Below are 18,716 nucleotides of genomic sequence, written 5' to 3' on the forward strand. Positions count from 1 at the left end.
CCCGAAAATGTGGCTCAGTTATTTTTCCTTGAACCACTCGGAGTTCGACTGGTCGGACAAAGATTAGATATTTCAACACAACCACGACTGCTCGCTCATTCATCGAATGTTGAGAGTACTGTGATGTTCACGTGATCTAATCAGATACCGGAAGCTGTCTGCTTGTCACCTGGAAAGCGGTGAGTGTAAATAATGTAAATAATGCTGCTCTGTGTATTTCCAACATGGCTCTGTGTGTGTGTGAGAGAGAGTCATGTGAGTTGGTGTGTGTAGTAGAAAGAGACTCCGCTCACGTTCTTCACTCTGCTCATAATAATTGTAGTGAGAAGAAAAGTTACACTTTCGAGTGTGCCTGGAAGTTCAGTTTTTGTGTCCGATGTGTAGCACCTCTGCTCAGCATCCATCGTTGTAAGAATTTGGTGCTAAAATTAAAAAAAAAAATACACATTCATCAACAAAAGGGAAAATCATCATATGAGTCGGGATGAGCTTTGATGACTCAGAAGGTCGTCTGCACTAGGCAGGCTGGGAATTTCCAGGCTGCAAAAGCGTTAAGTGTTAACATGATAGAGTCAAAGATACTAAATACGAATAATATTTAGAATATTTGATGCAGTGAAACAAATGATTGGCCAAATATAGAAGGTTAATTTTTCAGTTGATGATTTTGTAAGGCTCACAAATGATGTTATAAATATTTTAAAAATGGCCCTTGAAGGATGAAAAAGATTCCTCACCACTACCGTATGCAATCACTAGTACAATCACACACACACTCACAGGTCCATGCAATACAAACTGTTGTCTCGGCGAACAGTTTATGACATCAATGGCTATTGTTCCTCTTTCCTGACATTTGATTATTTTTTTATCCCTACAACAAGATCAAAAGGCGATCCAGTAAGTGTCTTTAAGGTAGTATTAAAACACTTTCCATGGCACATCATCATCATCATCATCATCATCATCATCATCATCATCATCATCATCATCTACAAAACTTGTCGTATATCTGTCGTGATCTCCGGGGAATGAGCACGTGAAGATGGTCGCAGGTTGCGATTGCCACTGCCTCGGGCTAACCACACTCTCGACACCTCTACCAACTCACGCCGACAAGTGTACTCGCACACTTACAATAAATTGCTGTGATTGACTCCGAGTCCCCAGTGCCCTTCCCCAATCAACAACATAAGGCAGTTTAGTGTGATAAAGGAAGTTATTAAAAATCGAGAGTATTTCACACAATTTACATTATGATACAATTTTAGATATGGCCGTTCCCTAAGTATCCCGTTACTCCTCTATCCCTAGTCCAGATATCGTGAGCACTAATTATCTTGACTACTTTATACAGCACACTACACTCGTGTAACACACACTCGCCACTTATCGCTTCACCCTAATAATTTAACTTGCAGGTCTGCCAAGATTTTGTCAATATTGTTTAGCTTCTTATCAACTGGATACAAGACCTCCTGCTGAGTGCTTCTGTTATAGCCCATTCCTCTCCCACCCTGAGAGTCTGCCAGGAAGGTGATGAAATTCAATTTACATAAACGATAGGAAAGACTGGATGCTGTAAAATCAGACCGAATCACAGAAAACCAGATTAAAAAAGGCCAATAGGCGGGAAAACTATAATAATGTAGACATTAGATTTAACAAGATATTTGTCTCCTGTCTTATCCACCCCTGTATATCTAAACAGTCAAATACAATAGTGTTACACCACATGTCTTGTATGTCTCACAGTTCCAAGACAAATACCATTGACTGCAACATTTCAAAGAGCTGTTATGTAACAGCACAAAATATTGATCATAGAGAACAAATTGTCTTAAGCTCACCAGACAAAGAGATGTTTCCGGCAGGTAGGAATCCGCCAGGTACTCCCGTCACGAAAAATCACGTGACCTGTATGCCTCCGCCTGCTTTCTTTTTACCCAGTCAGTGTGTAGAAATGCAGTCGAGTCAGTTGTACACTCATCACTAGCCTTATATCCTGCCTGGCACAATTACTCGCCTGGATACAATATTGACAGACTGTCGACTGCTCAAGGTCTCTTCCAGAATGGTTTGTCATATGCTTTATATGTTTTACCTATTATTTTGAATCAGTTTGAAAAGGGAAAATGACTTCTGCTTAGTAAAGAGATAGTAAGAAAAAAATCTATGCTTGCCACATTAATTGCAACAGAGAAAAAATTAAAAGCAAGAATATATAATTATTTACAGATCGATGAAAAGACCACCCTTCCTTCAATAAAAAATAAGGAAACAAGGAAACGGCAAGAAAGAGAGAGTGGGGAAAAAATGAGAGAAAGAAATAATGGGTATATTATGATGCCAGTGGTGTTAGCGATTTCAAATAAATATAAAGCTAGTCTTCACAAATCTATCAACTCATTCAATGAATTCTGTTCCTGTCTCTGTGACCACAGACAATGTGACAACCATTGCTGAAACACCGACAAAACTACAAGCCAGTGACAACAGCGGAAAGAAGCAGGGTCAAAAGATGTCTATGCATGCTTACTCTAAAAGGTCCAAGAAGACTTTGACAAAAGGTAAAATCTTATACACGTGTTTTACTATCTTATGCTTTACACACATGCTTTAGCTACAATATTCTTGTCGCCTACGTTTTGACGGCGGCTATTCCAGCTGATGAATGACAATTGATAATCTTTGTAACAGTTGCAAAACAACTCTAATGCTTGTGGAACGGATAAGTACATAGTAGACGGGGTATGGCGGGAAGGTAGACAACCGTGGTTGACCTGATCTAGGGTAGTGGGAAGTCCTTGAGCAAATGACATAAGTTGTGACGTCAAAATAACGTGACGACAAAATTGAAGGAGAATAACGTTAGGAAGAACGGCAGGCGGCAAGAAAACAGCGGAACACAATTTGGTGGATTTGTGGTTTTTCTGCACCAACTCACTGCTGCTGCGATCCTTGTGGACGTAAGACTGTGTATGTATTACGGGAGATGTACTTTGTGGATGTACTATCTCTGTGAACGTACTACTGTGGATGCAATACGGGGGAGAGCAAGGGGGGTAGGCTACACTGCCTTTCTTTACGCTTGCGCACCAACCACCATCCGTCATCCGGAAGGGAGAGTACCACAGCAGCCCGAGTTTAAACTGCCGGTGGAGGGAAGGCTTCTCTCAGCCTCCAACTCACCTACCCTCATCCTGCCAACCACCTGGGAGGCAAACACATGCGCAGGACAGAGACTTTCTGCCAGCGACCTTTGGGTATTGTGGAACACTCGTTTATATGATAAATCGAATTATAGGAAAGAAAAGTAGTGTTTACCCATAAGACCAGAGGACTGGGGAGGGTTGTGGTAACTAAGTTATAATAACGTATATATTTCGTCAAGGAAATACAGCATCGGAGACAACTGAATACCTTTCAAGTGACATTATTTGTGTGAAACAGCTTTATTGTTGTCTCTGTCAGTGCGTGGATTATTGATGTACTATACTGGTATTATATCTTGTATGACGAAAGAGGGAGTGGTTCACTGATTATTGATACATTGTTTTAGTTATTTGTTTGTACCCAATAATTATTGGTGCATCTAAGGAGGGACGCCCACCCTCAAGCGATCTGGTTATATTTGTTTGTGGAAAGAATGCGCGTGTCTGCGGACGGTCCGTGACAGCTTGATACATATTTTTTTTCAAAGCGTGCTAAATAATGAGATAATTTTACTAGTATAATTTCTAAAAAGCTTTCACATTAAAATGTTTATTTGATTATCATTTTAAGTCTGATTCAATATGTGTAGATATAATTTAAAGCCGATTTCTGTGCTGACTCATGACAATAATGATAAAAAATTAAAAATAATAAATATTGTGGTATACCTTCCTTTCTTTTGTAGTACACAGGCCATAATAAAACGTTTATTAGTTCTTTTTATTAAGTATCAAATGTTTTATAATTTGTACATTAAACGAAATTGTCTCTGTATGACATTGAATAATTTATATAGGAATATTCTATTCATGCTTGTTACTCTTTTGTAACTATACACATGTGTAGTCAAACCTGAAGTATAACAATTAAAATAAGCTAAATTCTCAGACCTCCGCAAATTGTTTCAGCTTTACAGAAATTGGCTGGAAGAGGATCCCACAGAAAGCTCAGACTCTGAGCGATAATGATGAAGAGCCAACGACTGACACGATAAAAATTAGAGGAGTCACAAATGCATTGACTGCTGCAAAGTGTAAATACTTCTTTCAGAACCCAGACAAAGGTGGTGGTCCTATTGAAGAATCCAAATGGGACAATGGTGAACAGATATTGTATATCAAATTCAAAGATGCAAAAGGTAACAACTAATGATGTGTGCTGGGCTGTTTGAATAATCGTATCTTTTTTCATACGTGAAAGTGTTCATAGCGTCGTTCCAAACGGGATAAAATGAATACTTTCAGGTATAGGAAGGATTTGAGTAGCAACCCTGCAGCCTAGTCCTTCAATTTTACACTCGATAGTGAGTGATGAAAGAGATAAACTAAAATTATTAAAACACCACATTTGTGAAGTACTTAAAGAACTTGTCGGGTGAATTTTTTTCTAGAGATCGGTTCAAAATCAGTGAAATATGCTGTTTCCCCTAATTCGTGTTAACACACCCCTTCCATTTCGAGAGAAACGGCTACAAACATTAACATTCACAGAGAGAGGTCATCAACGCACGTCAGAGTTGGTCATGGTTTCGTTTACACTGTGAGACCATTGTGAGAATATTTGTTCTATAAGCTAATTGCGTACAAACAATATTTACCTCTTTATGTGCGTCATATTGATTGTCGGCGTGTTTCTTTAATACCATTGTGTCTAGTGGCAAGGAGAGCTGCTTCATCTCTTCATGTGATAGACGGAGGGGATGTGGAGGTCAGTCTTGCCCCGAGAGGAATTCCTGGCCCGGTGGGCATGAGAACTGTTGGTATTAGCGGATGTGACCTGGAGTTCAAGGGCATGTATATCCTTTACTTCGAAAATCCAATCAATGGCGGTGGAGCTATCAATAGTGTGAGTGTAGACAAACATCATGACAAGCTGTTCATCACCTTTGAGGATGCTGCTGGTATGTTTAAAACCTACTTTATAATGAAAGTCTATGCTGATGACGTTGAAGATGTTCATATAATCACAATAAAAAATATTATCATATTTTATAAAAATATAAATGGAAATGGAGCTCAAAATGATAAAGATTATCTTGAAATTTGATGTATGTCTATAACTTGTTTTTCAAATATATTTCTGTTCGCACAGTTGCGGAAACAGTGTGCAGCAGACGACATAAAGTAGAAGATCGTGAGCTAGAGGTTAGGCTCGCCAGTTTGGAGCAGACGACAAATGTAACACGTTTGTTAGATCAAGACTTTGACGACTGTTTGAAGACTTTGGAGGTGACAAATGGTCAACATTTGAAAACAGAAGACGAGTACCTCAGTTACTTCCAGCACTGCGGGCACAAGTACGGTGGCAAGGTGGAGGACTTCGCCCTGGACAAAGAGAACGGAAAACTACTGGTCACATTCGATACTACTGAAGGTTTGACTTACACAGTAAATTTAGTCCTCTAGTTCTCTGTGTCATCAAGCTGGTATAACCAATGTTAATTTAAAGTAAGAAATGGAATAAACGTCAATTGCTTACGAAGAACTGTGTGTGTGTGTGTGCTCTGTGTCCGTGTATTCACCATATTCATGTGTTATTGCCTTTATCTGTCTGCTGATATCAGCAAATAACTGAGTAAAATAAAGAGATAAAAAATTCTTCAGTTTTAGTATTAGAATGTCTATAACAAGTAGAACGAATATTCTGACGACGACGACTGTTTGCTGCTGCTGCTGCTGCTGCTGCTGCTGCTGCTGCTGCTGCTGCTGCTGATGATGATGATGATGATGATGAATGATGATGATGATTATTATTATCAGTGGCTAAGCGTGTGGCAGAACATACAAACAGGATCAAAGGCCAGAAATCAGAGGTGAATTTTTCAAAAGAGCCCCCCTACGATTCGAACAAACTACTGTTTAAAAATGTCGCTGAAGTCACCACTAAAGAACATCTCTTGACATATGTGGAAAATGTCAGTGGCACAGAGAGGCTGCAGCTCATCTACAGCGATGACCAAGGAGTTGTTCTCGTAATATTTCAAGAAAAGGCAGGCAAGTAGCTTTCAAAAATGTTTCTAAGTGTCCTCATTGTTTTAAACAACTTTTAAAAATATGTGTGGTAGTGTCCAAAGATTGAATGTCCATGACTTAATTCTTGCAGACGTTCAGAGAATAAAAGACAAATGCTCAAGAAAAACTCTTGATGGAAGACATCCTCAGGTCTGCAGGGTGCCAGTGTCGAACTGCATCCTAGTGGAGAACCTCAGTCCAGTCACGACTGACGACGAAGTGGCTCAGTATTTTGAAAGTCCACGGGCAAATGGAAGCACAGTGCTCCGTGTAAAGCGAACAACCGCAAACAGCAACTGTTTGGTCTTTTTTGAAGACTCCAAAGGTACTTATCTTCGTAATATGACTAACATTACTATATAGTAGTAATGTATTTTTCAAACGTAACTCATCGTCATACATACAGAAGAAGATGGTTATCACAATTTTGGACAGAAAAGAAAAAGCTGGCAAGTCATTTTCTGAATTTTTTAATTTTCCTTGATATGAAGTTCACAAACGTTAATCAATCAATAAGTAATGGTAGGTAATTTTTATAAAATGTTGTTGTGGTATATTTAAGTGATTGAAGGGCTGGTGAGGACGAAGCACAGGATAGCAGGGAAAGAGATCAAGGTCAGGCTATATTTAGAGTGCCTAGGTCCATCAGGAGGAAGCCCAGACCCCTTTGCCTTCCTCCTCCCGGAGCCCTTGATAGTAACGAGCAAAGAAAACAGAAAAGTTTGCTTCGTTGAACGGTGCGGGGCGACACTCAAGCTGTTCAACCAACACCTCGCAGGTGTTCATGCACGTGCAAAAGTCGCAGAGGACGTTCTAACGACCGAGTGCACTGTCGCAAAATCGACTCCAGGAGTTCGAGCCTTGCTTCGAACGTGGAGCGACGATGTGAAGCAAACATTAAACACATGTTTTGAGACAGTCAGTCTGAGAAGACTCGATGTAACACCGGAAATATGGCCGACGTTGAAGCTGGCAGTGGAAAAGGCTTCAACCTCATTCCAAACCGGCGCTCTGGTATCATCACTAGACGAGGAACATACCTATTTGGTGATGGGCAGAAAAAGAAGCACAGAAGAGGTTTTTCAGCAAATCTGCTCTATGAATCAAGCCATCCAGAGCGATGTGGACCGCAAGGAGCGTGAGGTGGTGCAGTCTGAAGCTCTTCAGAAATTTGAACTCGATCTCCTGCAGTTATTGCCCCTGTTTACACAAGATGAGCAGCCTGGAGGCCTAGTAGTGGACATAAGACCCCAGAAGGGTGAGATTTATTTCCGTGGACTTCAGGAGGAAATATTGGAGGTGCAAGTTAAAATGTTTCGCGCACTTCGCGAGACTGCATCACAGAAGGTGGAAAGTTTGGAAGAAAGCAAGTGTCAGATTCTGAGCAGCGAAGAATCACGAGATGCCATTGGCAAAGACCTCCAAGCAGCAGGTCTCAAGGCCACATGGGAGCATACAGATAAAGGAGTGATTACTGTCTATTGTCTGAACAAATCTGAACTTCCACAAGCAGTCCATATTATCGACACCTCTGTTATAGATGACGTCCTTCATTTGAACGAATTGTCTCTCGTCGTGCTGACTACGCATGGATGGAAAAGCCTGGAAGCGAGCCTTTTGAAGAAAAATCATGGCGTCCTTAGAATCCAGACAGATGACAACTCAATACACATCACATCTTTACAGAAAATAATGCCAACTGTGAAGAGGAGGCTTATAGAATTTATTTCGGAACACACAGTCTATTCAACTAGCTTTCGCTTTTCTCATACCCGGCACAAGTTCATGGAGATCATTTGGATGGAAAAATTTTCAGAGCTGACGAACAGGCTATCGAAACAGAAAGTTCAAATTACACTGGAAAACAATAAAAAAGAAATTAATGTGCAGGGAACCAGCAGAGGGCTAAAATGGCAAGAGAGGAGCTGGAAAAACTGGAGGCTTCAATTACATGTTCCGAGAAGGTCGTCAACAGAAAAGAAGACATCCTGTACCTTACTCGTCTTAAAAACATGGAGGGCTTGACGCGTTTGCGTGTTGGCATCGATGTGTGATATCACTTTTTCCAGAAAAGAACGGTTTGCAGGTAAGATATACACGTGTATGTGTGAATGTTTAGAGTCAGCTGTCCTGTTTCGTAAACTTTTAATTGTGATTGTAATCTCACGCCACATAGCATGCTATTCTTTAGTTCTCTGTTCACCACTTTCCATTTATATCATTGTTAAAAGTGTTTGGGGCTGGCGAGGCCTTTATGACGATTAAAAATATAGATGTAGTTAGGATAATCTTGACGATAACGATGACAATGATACTAAAATCTTAAGTACACACTATGACTATAAATCAAAATACAAAGCGTATTTATCAACCATTTTGGGGGATACTAAAGACTTAATAGTATCTTAATAGTAATAAAATAAAAGTAAGGCCTCTTGCAGAGTGCCAATGTACAGAAAACTGGAAATAAAATCATCAGAAATACGCATAAACTTAGGTCCATTAGCCAGGTATTAATGCTGATAAATAGACAACTGTACATTTCTTTTCAATTAAAACATTCAAAGGTCTTGTTTCTTCAGATGATCTCCACAAATGAGCCAGGCGAGCATGAAGTTGTGGTAGGGGGTAACCACACCGTGTCTGCTGTGGCAGAAGACATCACGACATTGGAAGTCGACGCCATTGTGAATGCAGCCAACGAAAACATGCAACACATCGGTGGAGTGGCCAAGAGGATTGTTTCCAGAGGTAAAATTCTTTGCCTAAAAACAAACAAACAAACAAACAAACAAACAAAAAACAAAACAAAAACCGCAGGCTGTGGTCGACATGTGCAGACGTAAACAAGACATCGTGCATATACTTATATTCCTGTTTTTCGTGTGTGTGCATGTGGTTATTGTTTTAAAGTATAAATTATTTCCATTTAAGATTTAACCTCATGAGACTAAAGAAATAGTCAACGAACAAATTTACATGTGACAAGCCAATAAAGAGCAATACTTTTTTTACCATGCTTTTCTTTTTTTGAGATTTTCTCTTCTTGTGTTTTATATTTTCTCCATGAGTCTTTTATTCCGAGAAAAGAAAGATTACAGCAGTTCATTAACTATACAAGTTGCACACATAGGCTTTGCGATTTAAACAGATTTGCTTCTTTCACTCTTCAACTGACAATGAAGAGTAAAGGATATCAGTCAAATTATGTTTCTTGTTACAAAACAGAACACATTTCAGAAGCAAATGCACAGGAGAGTGAAGCAGTATTCACAATAAGATGAAAGGGAAACAACTAGGAACACCTATAGTTATTTAAAGCAGCCACTGATATCAATCAAGTTTTTTATACGGCAATCAAAGAATGCCATATTTGTATCGCCCTTATTTTTATTCAGTTTCGTTTTAATAGACTTAATTATATTGATTTTATTGTTTGCTTTTGTTTTGAATATAGGTTTATGAATAAAAATAAATCATATTTTTGTATTTTTGTGCCCAATCTGATTTGAGTTATCTATTGTAACTAAATAATGCAAAACATTAATTTAACGAAAGATTATATATCTTTCGACATCAAGGAGTAACTGCTAAAATAGATTACAAAAATTATGTTTTTATATATCTTTAAAGTTTTTTTTATATTTCCTTAAGTCTTTGTTCATTAAATTCTCATAACGGTTCCACTTACGTGTTTTGGTTGGTTGCACGTACGTGTGTCTTGCAGGAGGTCAAGAGATACAGAGCGAGTGCTACAATATTCTCAAAGCCAGAGGCAAGCTGTCTGAAGGAGATGTGCTGGTGTCAGGCCCAGGAAAGCTTCCCTGCAAGTCCATCATCCATGCAGTTGGGCCTCGGTATAAGGGAGGCAACAAAGGCGAGGAGCAATGTCTGCAGGCTACAGTGTTACAGTGTCTGAAGACTGCCTCTGACCTGGACTACACCTCCATTGCCCTCCCAGCCATCAGTTCCGGAGTTTTTGGCTACCCTGTTGAAGAGGCCACTCGTGTTATTGTGGAGGCTGTTCAGCTTTTCTTTGATACCAATCCCAACAGCAGCATCAGGAATGTTCTACTTTGCGATATTTTGCAAAATACTGTAAAAAGTTTCCAGTTGGCTCTGACTATGGCCTCTTATCACAAGGTGCCAACCACCGCGACACGGGATGCAGGTAAGATTATGAGAATATTGCCTTAGAGATTTCGAATTTGTAGCATAAAAATTAGGAAAATGAGATTATTTCGTTATGTTTAGCTATTGTCTAGTACAGTGGTTCTCAAAGTGTGGTCCGCGGACCACTAGTGGTCCGTGGGCATAAGTCAGGTGGTCCGCGACTGACAGTCGTCATATGTCAGCAAAGTGATGTTTAAAGTTATGCATTCCTCACATTAACATTTTAATTACAAATAAGGAGTAGTTTTATGTTAACTGCAATTTGAAATAATACTTTTTACTTCATAGCTTTTACTTAAGTAAAGTGGTCCGCGGTCCCGAAAAACTTTGAGAACCACTGGTCTAGTATGTCAAACTTAAGGTTTCTTTATTTTTATATACTTTCTATAGAGTTGAAGAGCATCCAGCGAATTGCAATGCAAGAGGTAACAAGAAAAATAGCTTTAAAAGATAGTCGTTCATAACTTGCTGGAAACTTTTAAAAGAGGAATCTATATGAGTAGTGTGTGTATGAAAAAGGAGAAAAAATATTTAAGATTAAAAACGAAATATATACTAGAAAAAGAGTACTATGTAAGCGAAGTGTTACTGATGTTGAAGGTTTAACAAAAATAACGATGCTACATATATTATTCTGCACAATAAACAGAAGCAGCAAAACAAGAAACCAACTGTCCTTTATATCACTGTTTCATTTCTTTCTACTTTTCATCGTTTTAAATTAGGTAATTTTAGACATTTAATATCGTGATAATTTATGTGACTACATTGTAGGTATATCTCGCAGGTCGATGTCATTGTAAACTCGGCAGCTGCCAGCTTGAGTCTGAATAAAGGTGCCATTTCTTCATCCATTGCAACTGCTGCCGGTCCTGATCTTCAGAAAGAATGCCATTTGAAATACCCTAAGGGCATTGCTGAAGGAGATATGGCATGTACTGGGGGACACAACCTTGCCTGCAAGACAATATTGCACCTTGCTCTCAGCCATTGGACCCCTGACAAAGCCGCACAGGTTTCTTACTTTTAAAAAGTGTAATTAAGAAAGTGTATGTCTTAGCAAAAACATCTAATAATAATTTTAAAAGCTTATTGTATTAACAGATTTTAACAGAAGGCAAATTAACTTGTATATGTGGTTCTATAATTATTATTATTTACGATTTATATCAGCAGCTGGAGTCTCAGTTGAAATGTGTCTGAAAGAGGCCAGCATCCACCAGTTCTCCACCATCGCCATCCCTGCTCTGGGTACAGGAAACCTTGGCTTTCCTCGCGATGTGGTGGCCCGCACTATGCTCACCACTGTCAGCCGATTTCCACAGAAGTTTCCCAACACAAGTTTGAAAGAAGTGCGGGTTGTGCTTTTCAAGGACCCAGAAACAATGCAGGTAAATGTCACAACCTTTTTCAAAGAAAGAATTATGACGATGATGACGATGATTAAGATTGATGATTGAGGATGATGCTACTTCTTTTCTGTTGTTTAGGCTTTCCGCACGGAACAGAAGAGAATGGCTGGTGAAGAAATCGAAAACATTCTCCCCCAAAAAATTGAAACAAGTGAAGTTTAAATCCCATAACTACTTTTATAAACTGGTGGTATCCAGTAGGCTGGGGTTAGTAGCCACACCTCTAACTGCTTGTAGCAACACTGCCTTCTCTCCCGAAAATCTGCGTTTTATCTGTTCACCCCTACTCTAGATAAGTCTAGAAACTTTGTAAATAGTATATTTTCTACTTAATAACATTGTTAATATTGTGAGTGAAACACCCCTTGAAACTGTTTCTTTATTTTTTCCTACTTTGGCCAGTTTGTGGATTTTCATAAAACTACAAATCCAGTCTCGCAGAAGATCTGTTTCCTGGTGACTAATGTGTTCACTTTCAAAGGGATAAGTCCTGGCACATACTGAATACGGCCAACCACTTGACTGTCCCCATTTTCGTTGACCTACAATTTCATGGACAGCAATATGCAAGACATCTGTGGACATAAATGCTGTTTAAGACTAACAATAAAATACACATAAGTATTTACAAATTTCTCTTGGCACGTTTTCTCAGAGCCTCCAGTTTAGCTGCTCAGTCATTATTTGAGCTCTTCGTGTAATTTTTCATTTCTTTTAAAATTGCTACAACCTCTCTACACTGACATGTCGCTGGTAATTGTCTGTCAGATCTTAGTCCCGCACAAAATTTACTTGCTAAGAATCACAGAGAATTATTTTTTTAACCACACTACCAATCAAAATAAATTTCAGGTAAAAAGTCTCGAAAGAAAACTTTGTGACAGTCATTCTAACAAACATGATGCAGCAGACATGTACTTTACATACTTTGCGTTCATCAATAGGTATTCCAGATGCTTTCTGTGGTGACCAGTCTGATGAGGATACAACTGATTGCTCAGAGGTACTTCTTTCAATGTATTTGATATGATTGATATAATTTGTATCATTCACAAGACAAAATATGAAAAGTGCCTTTGCTGAAGTAATTGTCGCAAATATCAATTAAAAATAATTTACTTTTCACAAAGATATGGGTTTCCTTTTTTTCAAGTATAGAGGCATAAGAGGTTTTTATAATGTATGTGTAATGTCAGAAACTCCTAACAAATGATGAGTTTATTTCTTTGCTGTCAAACTCCAGGACGAAGTATGGGATTCTCTTGAAACAGCTCCTCCCAAGGGTTCGGGTAAGTTGTAAAAGTTTGAATGATGTGTTTTACGAATGTGAGAGGCGAAAGTGTAAAAGCTTGTGTATCTTTTCGTTTTATTATACATATGCCAACACCAAGACTTTGTTTCTGCTTAAAATTTGACTGGCATTACGACGACAAATTTCTATACTGTACACACCAGCAAATGTCTGAAAAGATTCATAATGAATTTTTTTCAGAAAAGTCAAAGGTTGCTGCTCGGAAACAACCGATACCCGAGGCTGTGACACTGTACATCTATGCAGCTGACAGTAAAAGAGTAGCAAATATTATGAAAGAATTTACGATTTTCGTGAATGGAAAGTTCATTACCAAGTCAGTAGAGCACATGAACAAACTGTCCGATGAAGAGGTAACTAGGAAATGTAGAAAGATGTTATTTAGAATTTATCATTACACGATGTACTTTGAAAAGGAATGAAGACGACGACGACGCTTGTAAGTTAGTGTGACTTTTTTTTACTAGAATCGAATGATCTGTAAAGAGTTAATAGGACATTCTCTTGTTCTTGCCCAATATTTCTTTTATATTATATTGTGAAATGTTTGTTGTCAGTTGCCTAACGTCCGTAGAAAAATTCTGTCAAAAAGGAAACAGAATACCACATTTTGTTTTGCAGTTCAAACAAATCGAAAGCTTTTGCTCCCATTACGATGTTGAGCTGCGAAAGGATATTTTTTTGTAAAGCTGAAGGGGATGCGAGAAGATGTTGATATGGCAACCAGAGAAATTTTCAGGATCCAGAACATGGCTGAACAGAAGAAGCAGGAAACTCTGACAGCCAACTTGGTCCAGTGGTACTACATCAAGGTACAGAAGTCGCTGCTACTAGACTATTATCTATTCTCTATGTAATGTCTCAAGAAAATGCTGTTGAAGTTCTTCTCCCAAATCTTCGAAATACTTTGGTTGAGCGGGGAGAACAAGAGCAGTCATGATTACCATACTTGCAGTTTAAAGGTAAACAAGGAAATAAGCTTTTCTCTCATTTCAATCTCTAGGAAGCAGACACAATGGCGGGTGGACATGGATAAGCGAGTCTAGCGAGAGACGAGACTATCACTGAACATTGACTATTGTCATCGTCCGTGTGTAGTTTGCAGATAAGAAATGTGTAAACAGTGGATCGGTCCGTTTTGCTTTGAAAAAGGTAGATGAGTGTAGCGCGGGTGTGGTCACACATTCATGTCTATGCACACCCTGTAAAACATTACCATGCTCAGCTGCTTTTAGTTTCTTGTAAAATAGATATGTGACTAAAAAGTTTGATTAAGAAAGAATAGCTATAAAAGAGAAAAAATGATTTCTCATTTGTTGCAATACTGCCGTTATCTATTGTGTTATTAAATGTTTTTGCAAGTTTGTGGCTGTTTACTGTAAATTTTTCTACTGTCAGGAGACATCTACAGGAGTTGAGCGAAAATCATTTGACAAGAGCGATAATATGGTGATAGAGCATGCCTATCAAAGCAAGAAGACAAGTGTTTACCTTTACCGCGGCAGTACATTTGAAGTCGATTTCACAGAGATGGAGGTGAACCCCAGAGATAATCCAGAGAATAAGCTAAAAGTCATGAGAAAAGAAATAATTGAAGGTACTGGGTCCATTGATGGTTATCTTTTAATTTGTTGTTCACACTATACTATTTAATTTATAAAATATAAAATATTGATTAACTGAACATTATTGTTACAACTAATCTAATACAAGTAGTTTCATTCAAACACTTTGGACTGTGCTATACCTCGTCTGTACTTAGGTCAGGGTTAAACATATTTCCTCATCCATTTTCTGTTGTATGTGGTATATTGGTAGATATTTTTTCCTCCATAACCCCACTATTTTTCACGTTTTCTCTTTTACGATCTTTGTTTTTATCATTTGTCCGTTCAGTTCTTGTTGCATGTCTAGTTCATTGCTTTTTGCGTGTTCCATCTATCGTTGTGTGGATGCTGCTCCTGATGCCGACGACTGTCGTGCTGGTGTCATGGTGTTCCAGACATTGCCAGTAGTATGAGCATGCTGCCTGAGACGTGGGAACTACATGCAAAGAGTGAAACTACCAAACTAGTTACCCTCAACAAATCGAGTCCTGAATATATCAGTGTTTGTGACGGGATGCTACGCACAAGCGGAGGACCGATACATGTCCTTCAGGTATGGGCAGACATTACAAATCTTTTTCAAGTTACATCCAAATTTTAACTGAAAAACAATCCTCCTGCTATAGCACATGGTCGTCAAACACACACACACGATGGATTTATAAACACGAAAACTCAAAATGATAAACCCATCTGAGAATTCCAGAAATATTTACTTACAATTCACCTTTTTCTATATTAAGCAAGTAGTTGTAATTTTTTTTTACAGATTCAGCGCGTGCAGAACCCTGAACTTTACCAGCAGTACATGGCAAAGAAAGCTCGTATGAGTAAAGATAACAGGGCGGTAGAGCTGGAAAGGACATTGTGGCATGGAACATCAGGTGATAACACCAGGAACATTAACCTGTATGGCTTCAACCGCAGCTACTGTGGCAAAAATGGTGAGTTGTTGTCACATTTACAATAAATCTTTCAACACGAGTTTATATCTCTCATTTAATTCAAGCCACTCTGTCATTAAAACTCATCAGAATTTATTCCAGTGAGGATAACCAAACAGACCAACGGAGTCCAGCAGTGAGAGTGAGGAAACTTACGGAAGACTTTAGAAAAATTAAATTGCAAAGACTTAATTTTACCTTTTAGTTGACTTTTACTTTTGTACGAGAGATGGGCATTCTTTGTTACCAGCTGCAACTCACATACACAATTAACTCATGGATAGGACACGCTCCTGAAAGGATATTTGTGTACCACTTGCTCCTATTTTTGTGTCCTTTTTGTAAACTTTTTGTTTGATGTTTTACTGGATTCTTTGCTTTCCTATTTTTAGTGGCAATATGAATGTCTGCGACTTTTCAATACTTGTGAAATAAGCGCCAGAGTAATGATAACATTGGGAGAACTAGAATTTAATGTAGAAAGTTTGCTCTCTTTTTAGTCTGATGTAGTTTTATGTAAAATGATATTCTAATGTTACTGTTACACAACAATTTGCCAAACAAGGATTTTATAAAGTTGTTTTGTGTTGTGTTTAAGTAGAATTCATGAAAAGAACAGATACATCAAGCAATTTGCAATTTGTGGCCTTTGCTAAATAAATTTTGAGTTTGCTTGTAGAATCCATTGATACTTTCATAATTATTTTTAAAGGCTGATTTCGGTGTCCTCTAAATTTAAAGAAAATAAGCTTTTCCAAAAGACTACAAAATTCTTCTGTTTGCAGCTACATGCTTTGGAGATGGCGTGTATTTCGCCGTTGAGGCTTCCTACTCGTTACAAACAACATATTCTCCAAAAGATATCACTGGAAAAAGATTTCTGTATCAGTGCAAAGTTCTGACGGGATCCTACACAAAAGGGCATTCAGGCATGAAAGTCCTCCCTGTACGAGCAGGAGAGGAGAGGTATGACTCTGCCACCAATAGTACGATCAGCCCTTCCATGTTTGTCATCTTCCACGATGCCCAAGCTTACCCGGAGTATCTGATTACCTTCCGGTAATAGTCCATGGGATCATAGTCCCTTGTTGAAAAAATAGAAGAAATCCTTAATGCCAAAGTCAGAGGTCCACAGAACTCTTTTCTTTTGTAACTGTCAACAGTCATTACTTGGATTTTGTGGTGCATAAGCTGCTAACTCTTTTACAAAACATTTTGTTACTAATGTAATCCATTAAATGTTGGCAAAGTCCTCTTTAAAGCTCAGCTTTGAAAAGTACACAGACACAACAGTTTCTTCCGTTTGCTGCCCCTCTAGAAGCCCTGAAACACACAGCTAAAAGAAAGAAAAAAAAATTTGAAAGAAAAAATACAGTCCTTAGAAGCTAAAAATCATATTAGCTATTAAAAAAGTCATCAACAGCTGCTAAATTCATTAGTTACAGCAAAAACACCAAGCTTCCAAAATCAGCTGACTTATTTATACCATCTTCCTATATGTGTAGTCATGAACAAACGCTAAATAATAAACAAGAAGGTAACAATGGCAGTGACAGTGGCAGTGACAGTGGCAGTCCTGCTGTTAGCTGTTCTCAACAAGTAGTCTTAGACTGTCTCTAGTACTGCTACTCCAAACCAAATGATCTGTGATACGGACGAGTGCTAATTTGAATTAAAATGTCTGAATACATCAGGAAAAGTGACTACCCTACATCACGTGACCCCGACTTGTAGCAGCGCCTCTACAGGTCACACAGTGCAATACCTGTAGGTCACATGTGGGAGGCTGGCTCACCTTTTCCGCACAGCGCACTTTGCCGTTTATTTAAATCAAAACTTAGTACAGGAGAACCTCACTGCCAAGGTACTCGAACACTTGACTGTATAACACTTACACTGGCTTTTTACCCACCTGTGTTTATGCCCACCGTTTATTAAAAGGCAGAAAATTACTATCGCTCAAAATCTCATTCAAGATGATAAAATATAAATAAACTAAGTGTGACAATATGTGTGTTGATGTGTGAGAGTGAATGAGTGAGCCATGAATACTTCATATATGTTTGATGTGTCGTTTATTCACAGATAATAAAAAGGTTTTAAGACACAGCTGATAACTATATAAATCACCACCAGATGTTTCTTTCCGTTTGGATGTCTCATAACCACAGACGGCGACGCCAGAGATTCGTTTTGGTTTGTAGCTTAACAGACAGTACGTGCCTGAGTATGTGAGCCTCACTTTCTATCTTTTGTTTAGCAGGCCACGAATACATTCTAGGTGTGTATGTGTGTCTGTCATTAAGATAAAATCAGTGAAAGTAGAAATAAACATTGGTCAAGGGGAGTTCACTCTAGCGACATAAAAACACGCAGACGACACTGGCGGACATGACAACAGAGGGAAGCTGACGTGTGTGTTTAGAGAACAAGTTCAGAAGTCAGCGAGTAATCCATTGCATCGCCAAAGTAACATACGTGAACATATTCATTGTTTACTTTATTCTGCTCCTGTGTTTTATTTTTGGCTTTGCCAACGATTAGGTGTGTGGAGAGATGTGTGAAGCGATGAGACAGTTGCCTCAGTTTACCGGTGCGTGAGATCGAAGCAGTTGAGAGCAGCACGAACGAGAAGGAAATAGTAAACATAGAGAATTACTGAATGTCTTAGGAATTATTTAGGAGGAGGAACAAGGAGCTGAAGCAACCCTGGCGGGTCGGACGCTTGTCGAGAGGCACTGACACTGTCAGCTGATCAACGATGGAAGACGACATCGTCTGGTAACAAGGATTGTCTCCCCTGTCAGTCAATCTGCCGACTGTTAACGGAACTACACACGTGGTCAGTCGTATTTCGTGAAAAATCTCCAAGTATCAGGTGCCAAGGTGTTTTCCTCCAGCGGACTACCTACGGCGAGAAGGATTCCGGGCGGAAGGATACTCCGCGGGTGCAAACACAACGTAAGGGAAAAGTAATCCTCCTTTGCTGATTTCCTCTGAGTGTTGAACCACAGACCTGTGAATCACTTTAAGTATTAATT

At 38.9% G+C, this 18,716-nt stretch overlaps 2 protein-coding genes across 3 annotated transcripts; both read left to right on the plus strand.

The window, feature by feature from the left end:
- The first annotated feature begins 18 nt into the window (after positions 1–18).
- LOC112564362 (poly [ADP-ribose] polymerase 14-like) lies at positions 19–10,392 on the plus strand. 2 transcript variants are annotated; one of them, XM_025239125.1, is made up of 10 exons: positions 19–179; positions 2,445–2,570; positions 4,125–4,354; positions 4,871–5,116; positions 5,308–5,589; positions 5,976–6,209; positions 6,319–6,552; positions 6,790–8,313; positions 8,810–8,978; positions 9,955–10,392. In XM_025239125.1, exons 4-8 carry the CDS (start codon positions 4,963–4,965, stop codon positions 8,250–8,252), a joined length of 2,367 nt encoding a protein of 788 aa, XP_025094910.1. In that variant the 5' UTR covers positions 19–179; positions 2,445–2,570; positions 4,125–4,354; positions 4,871–4,962; the 3' UTR covers positions 8,253–8,313; positions 8,810–8,978; positions 9,955–10,392. The 2 variants fall into 2 exon arrangements, with proteins under 2 accessions (XP_025094910.1, XP_025094911.1); XM_025239126.1 differs by having other exon boundaries at positions 8,118–8,313.
- Positions 8,810–17,640, plus strand: LOC112563907 (poly [ADP-ribose] polymerase 14-like). Its single transcript, XM_025238379.1, has 15 exons — positions 8,810–8,978; positions 9,955–10,398; positions 10,791–10,825; positions 11,188–11,415; positions 11,505–11,517; positions 11,577–11,791; positions 11,891–11,963; positions 12,757–12,815; positions 13,056–13,101; positions 13,305–13,490; positions 13,788–13,936; positions 14,523–14,721; positions 15,127–15,284; positions 15,501–15,675; positions 16,461–17,640. Exons 1-15 carry the CDS (start codon positions 8,810–8,812, stop codon positions 16,736–16,738), a joined length of 2,427 nt encoding a protein of 808 aa, XP_025094164.1. The 3' UTR covers positions 16,739–17,640.
- Positions 17,641–18,716: the final 1,076 nt, after the last annotated feature.

Source organism: Pomacea canaliculata, linkage group LG5 (assembly GCF_003073045.1).
Source record: "Pomacea canaliculata isolate SZHN2017 linkage group LG5, ASM307304v1, whole genome shotgun sequence".
NCBI classification, from domain to species: domain Eukaryota; kingdom Metazoa; phylum Mollusca; class Gastropoda; order Architaenioglossa; family Ampullariidae; genus Pomacea; species Pomacea canaliculata.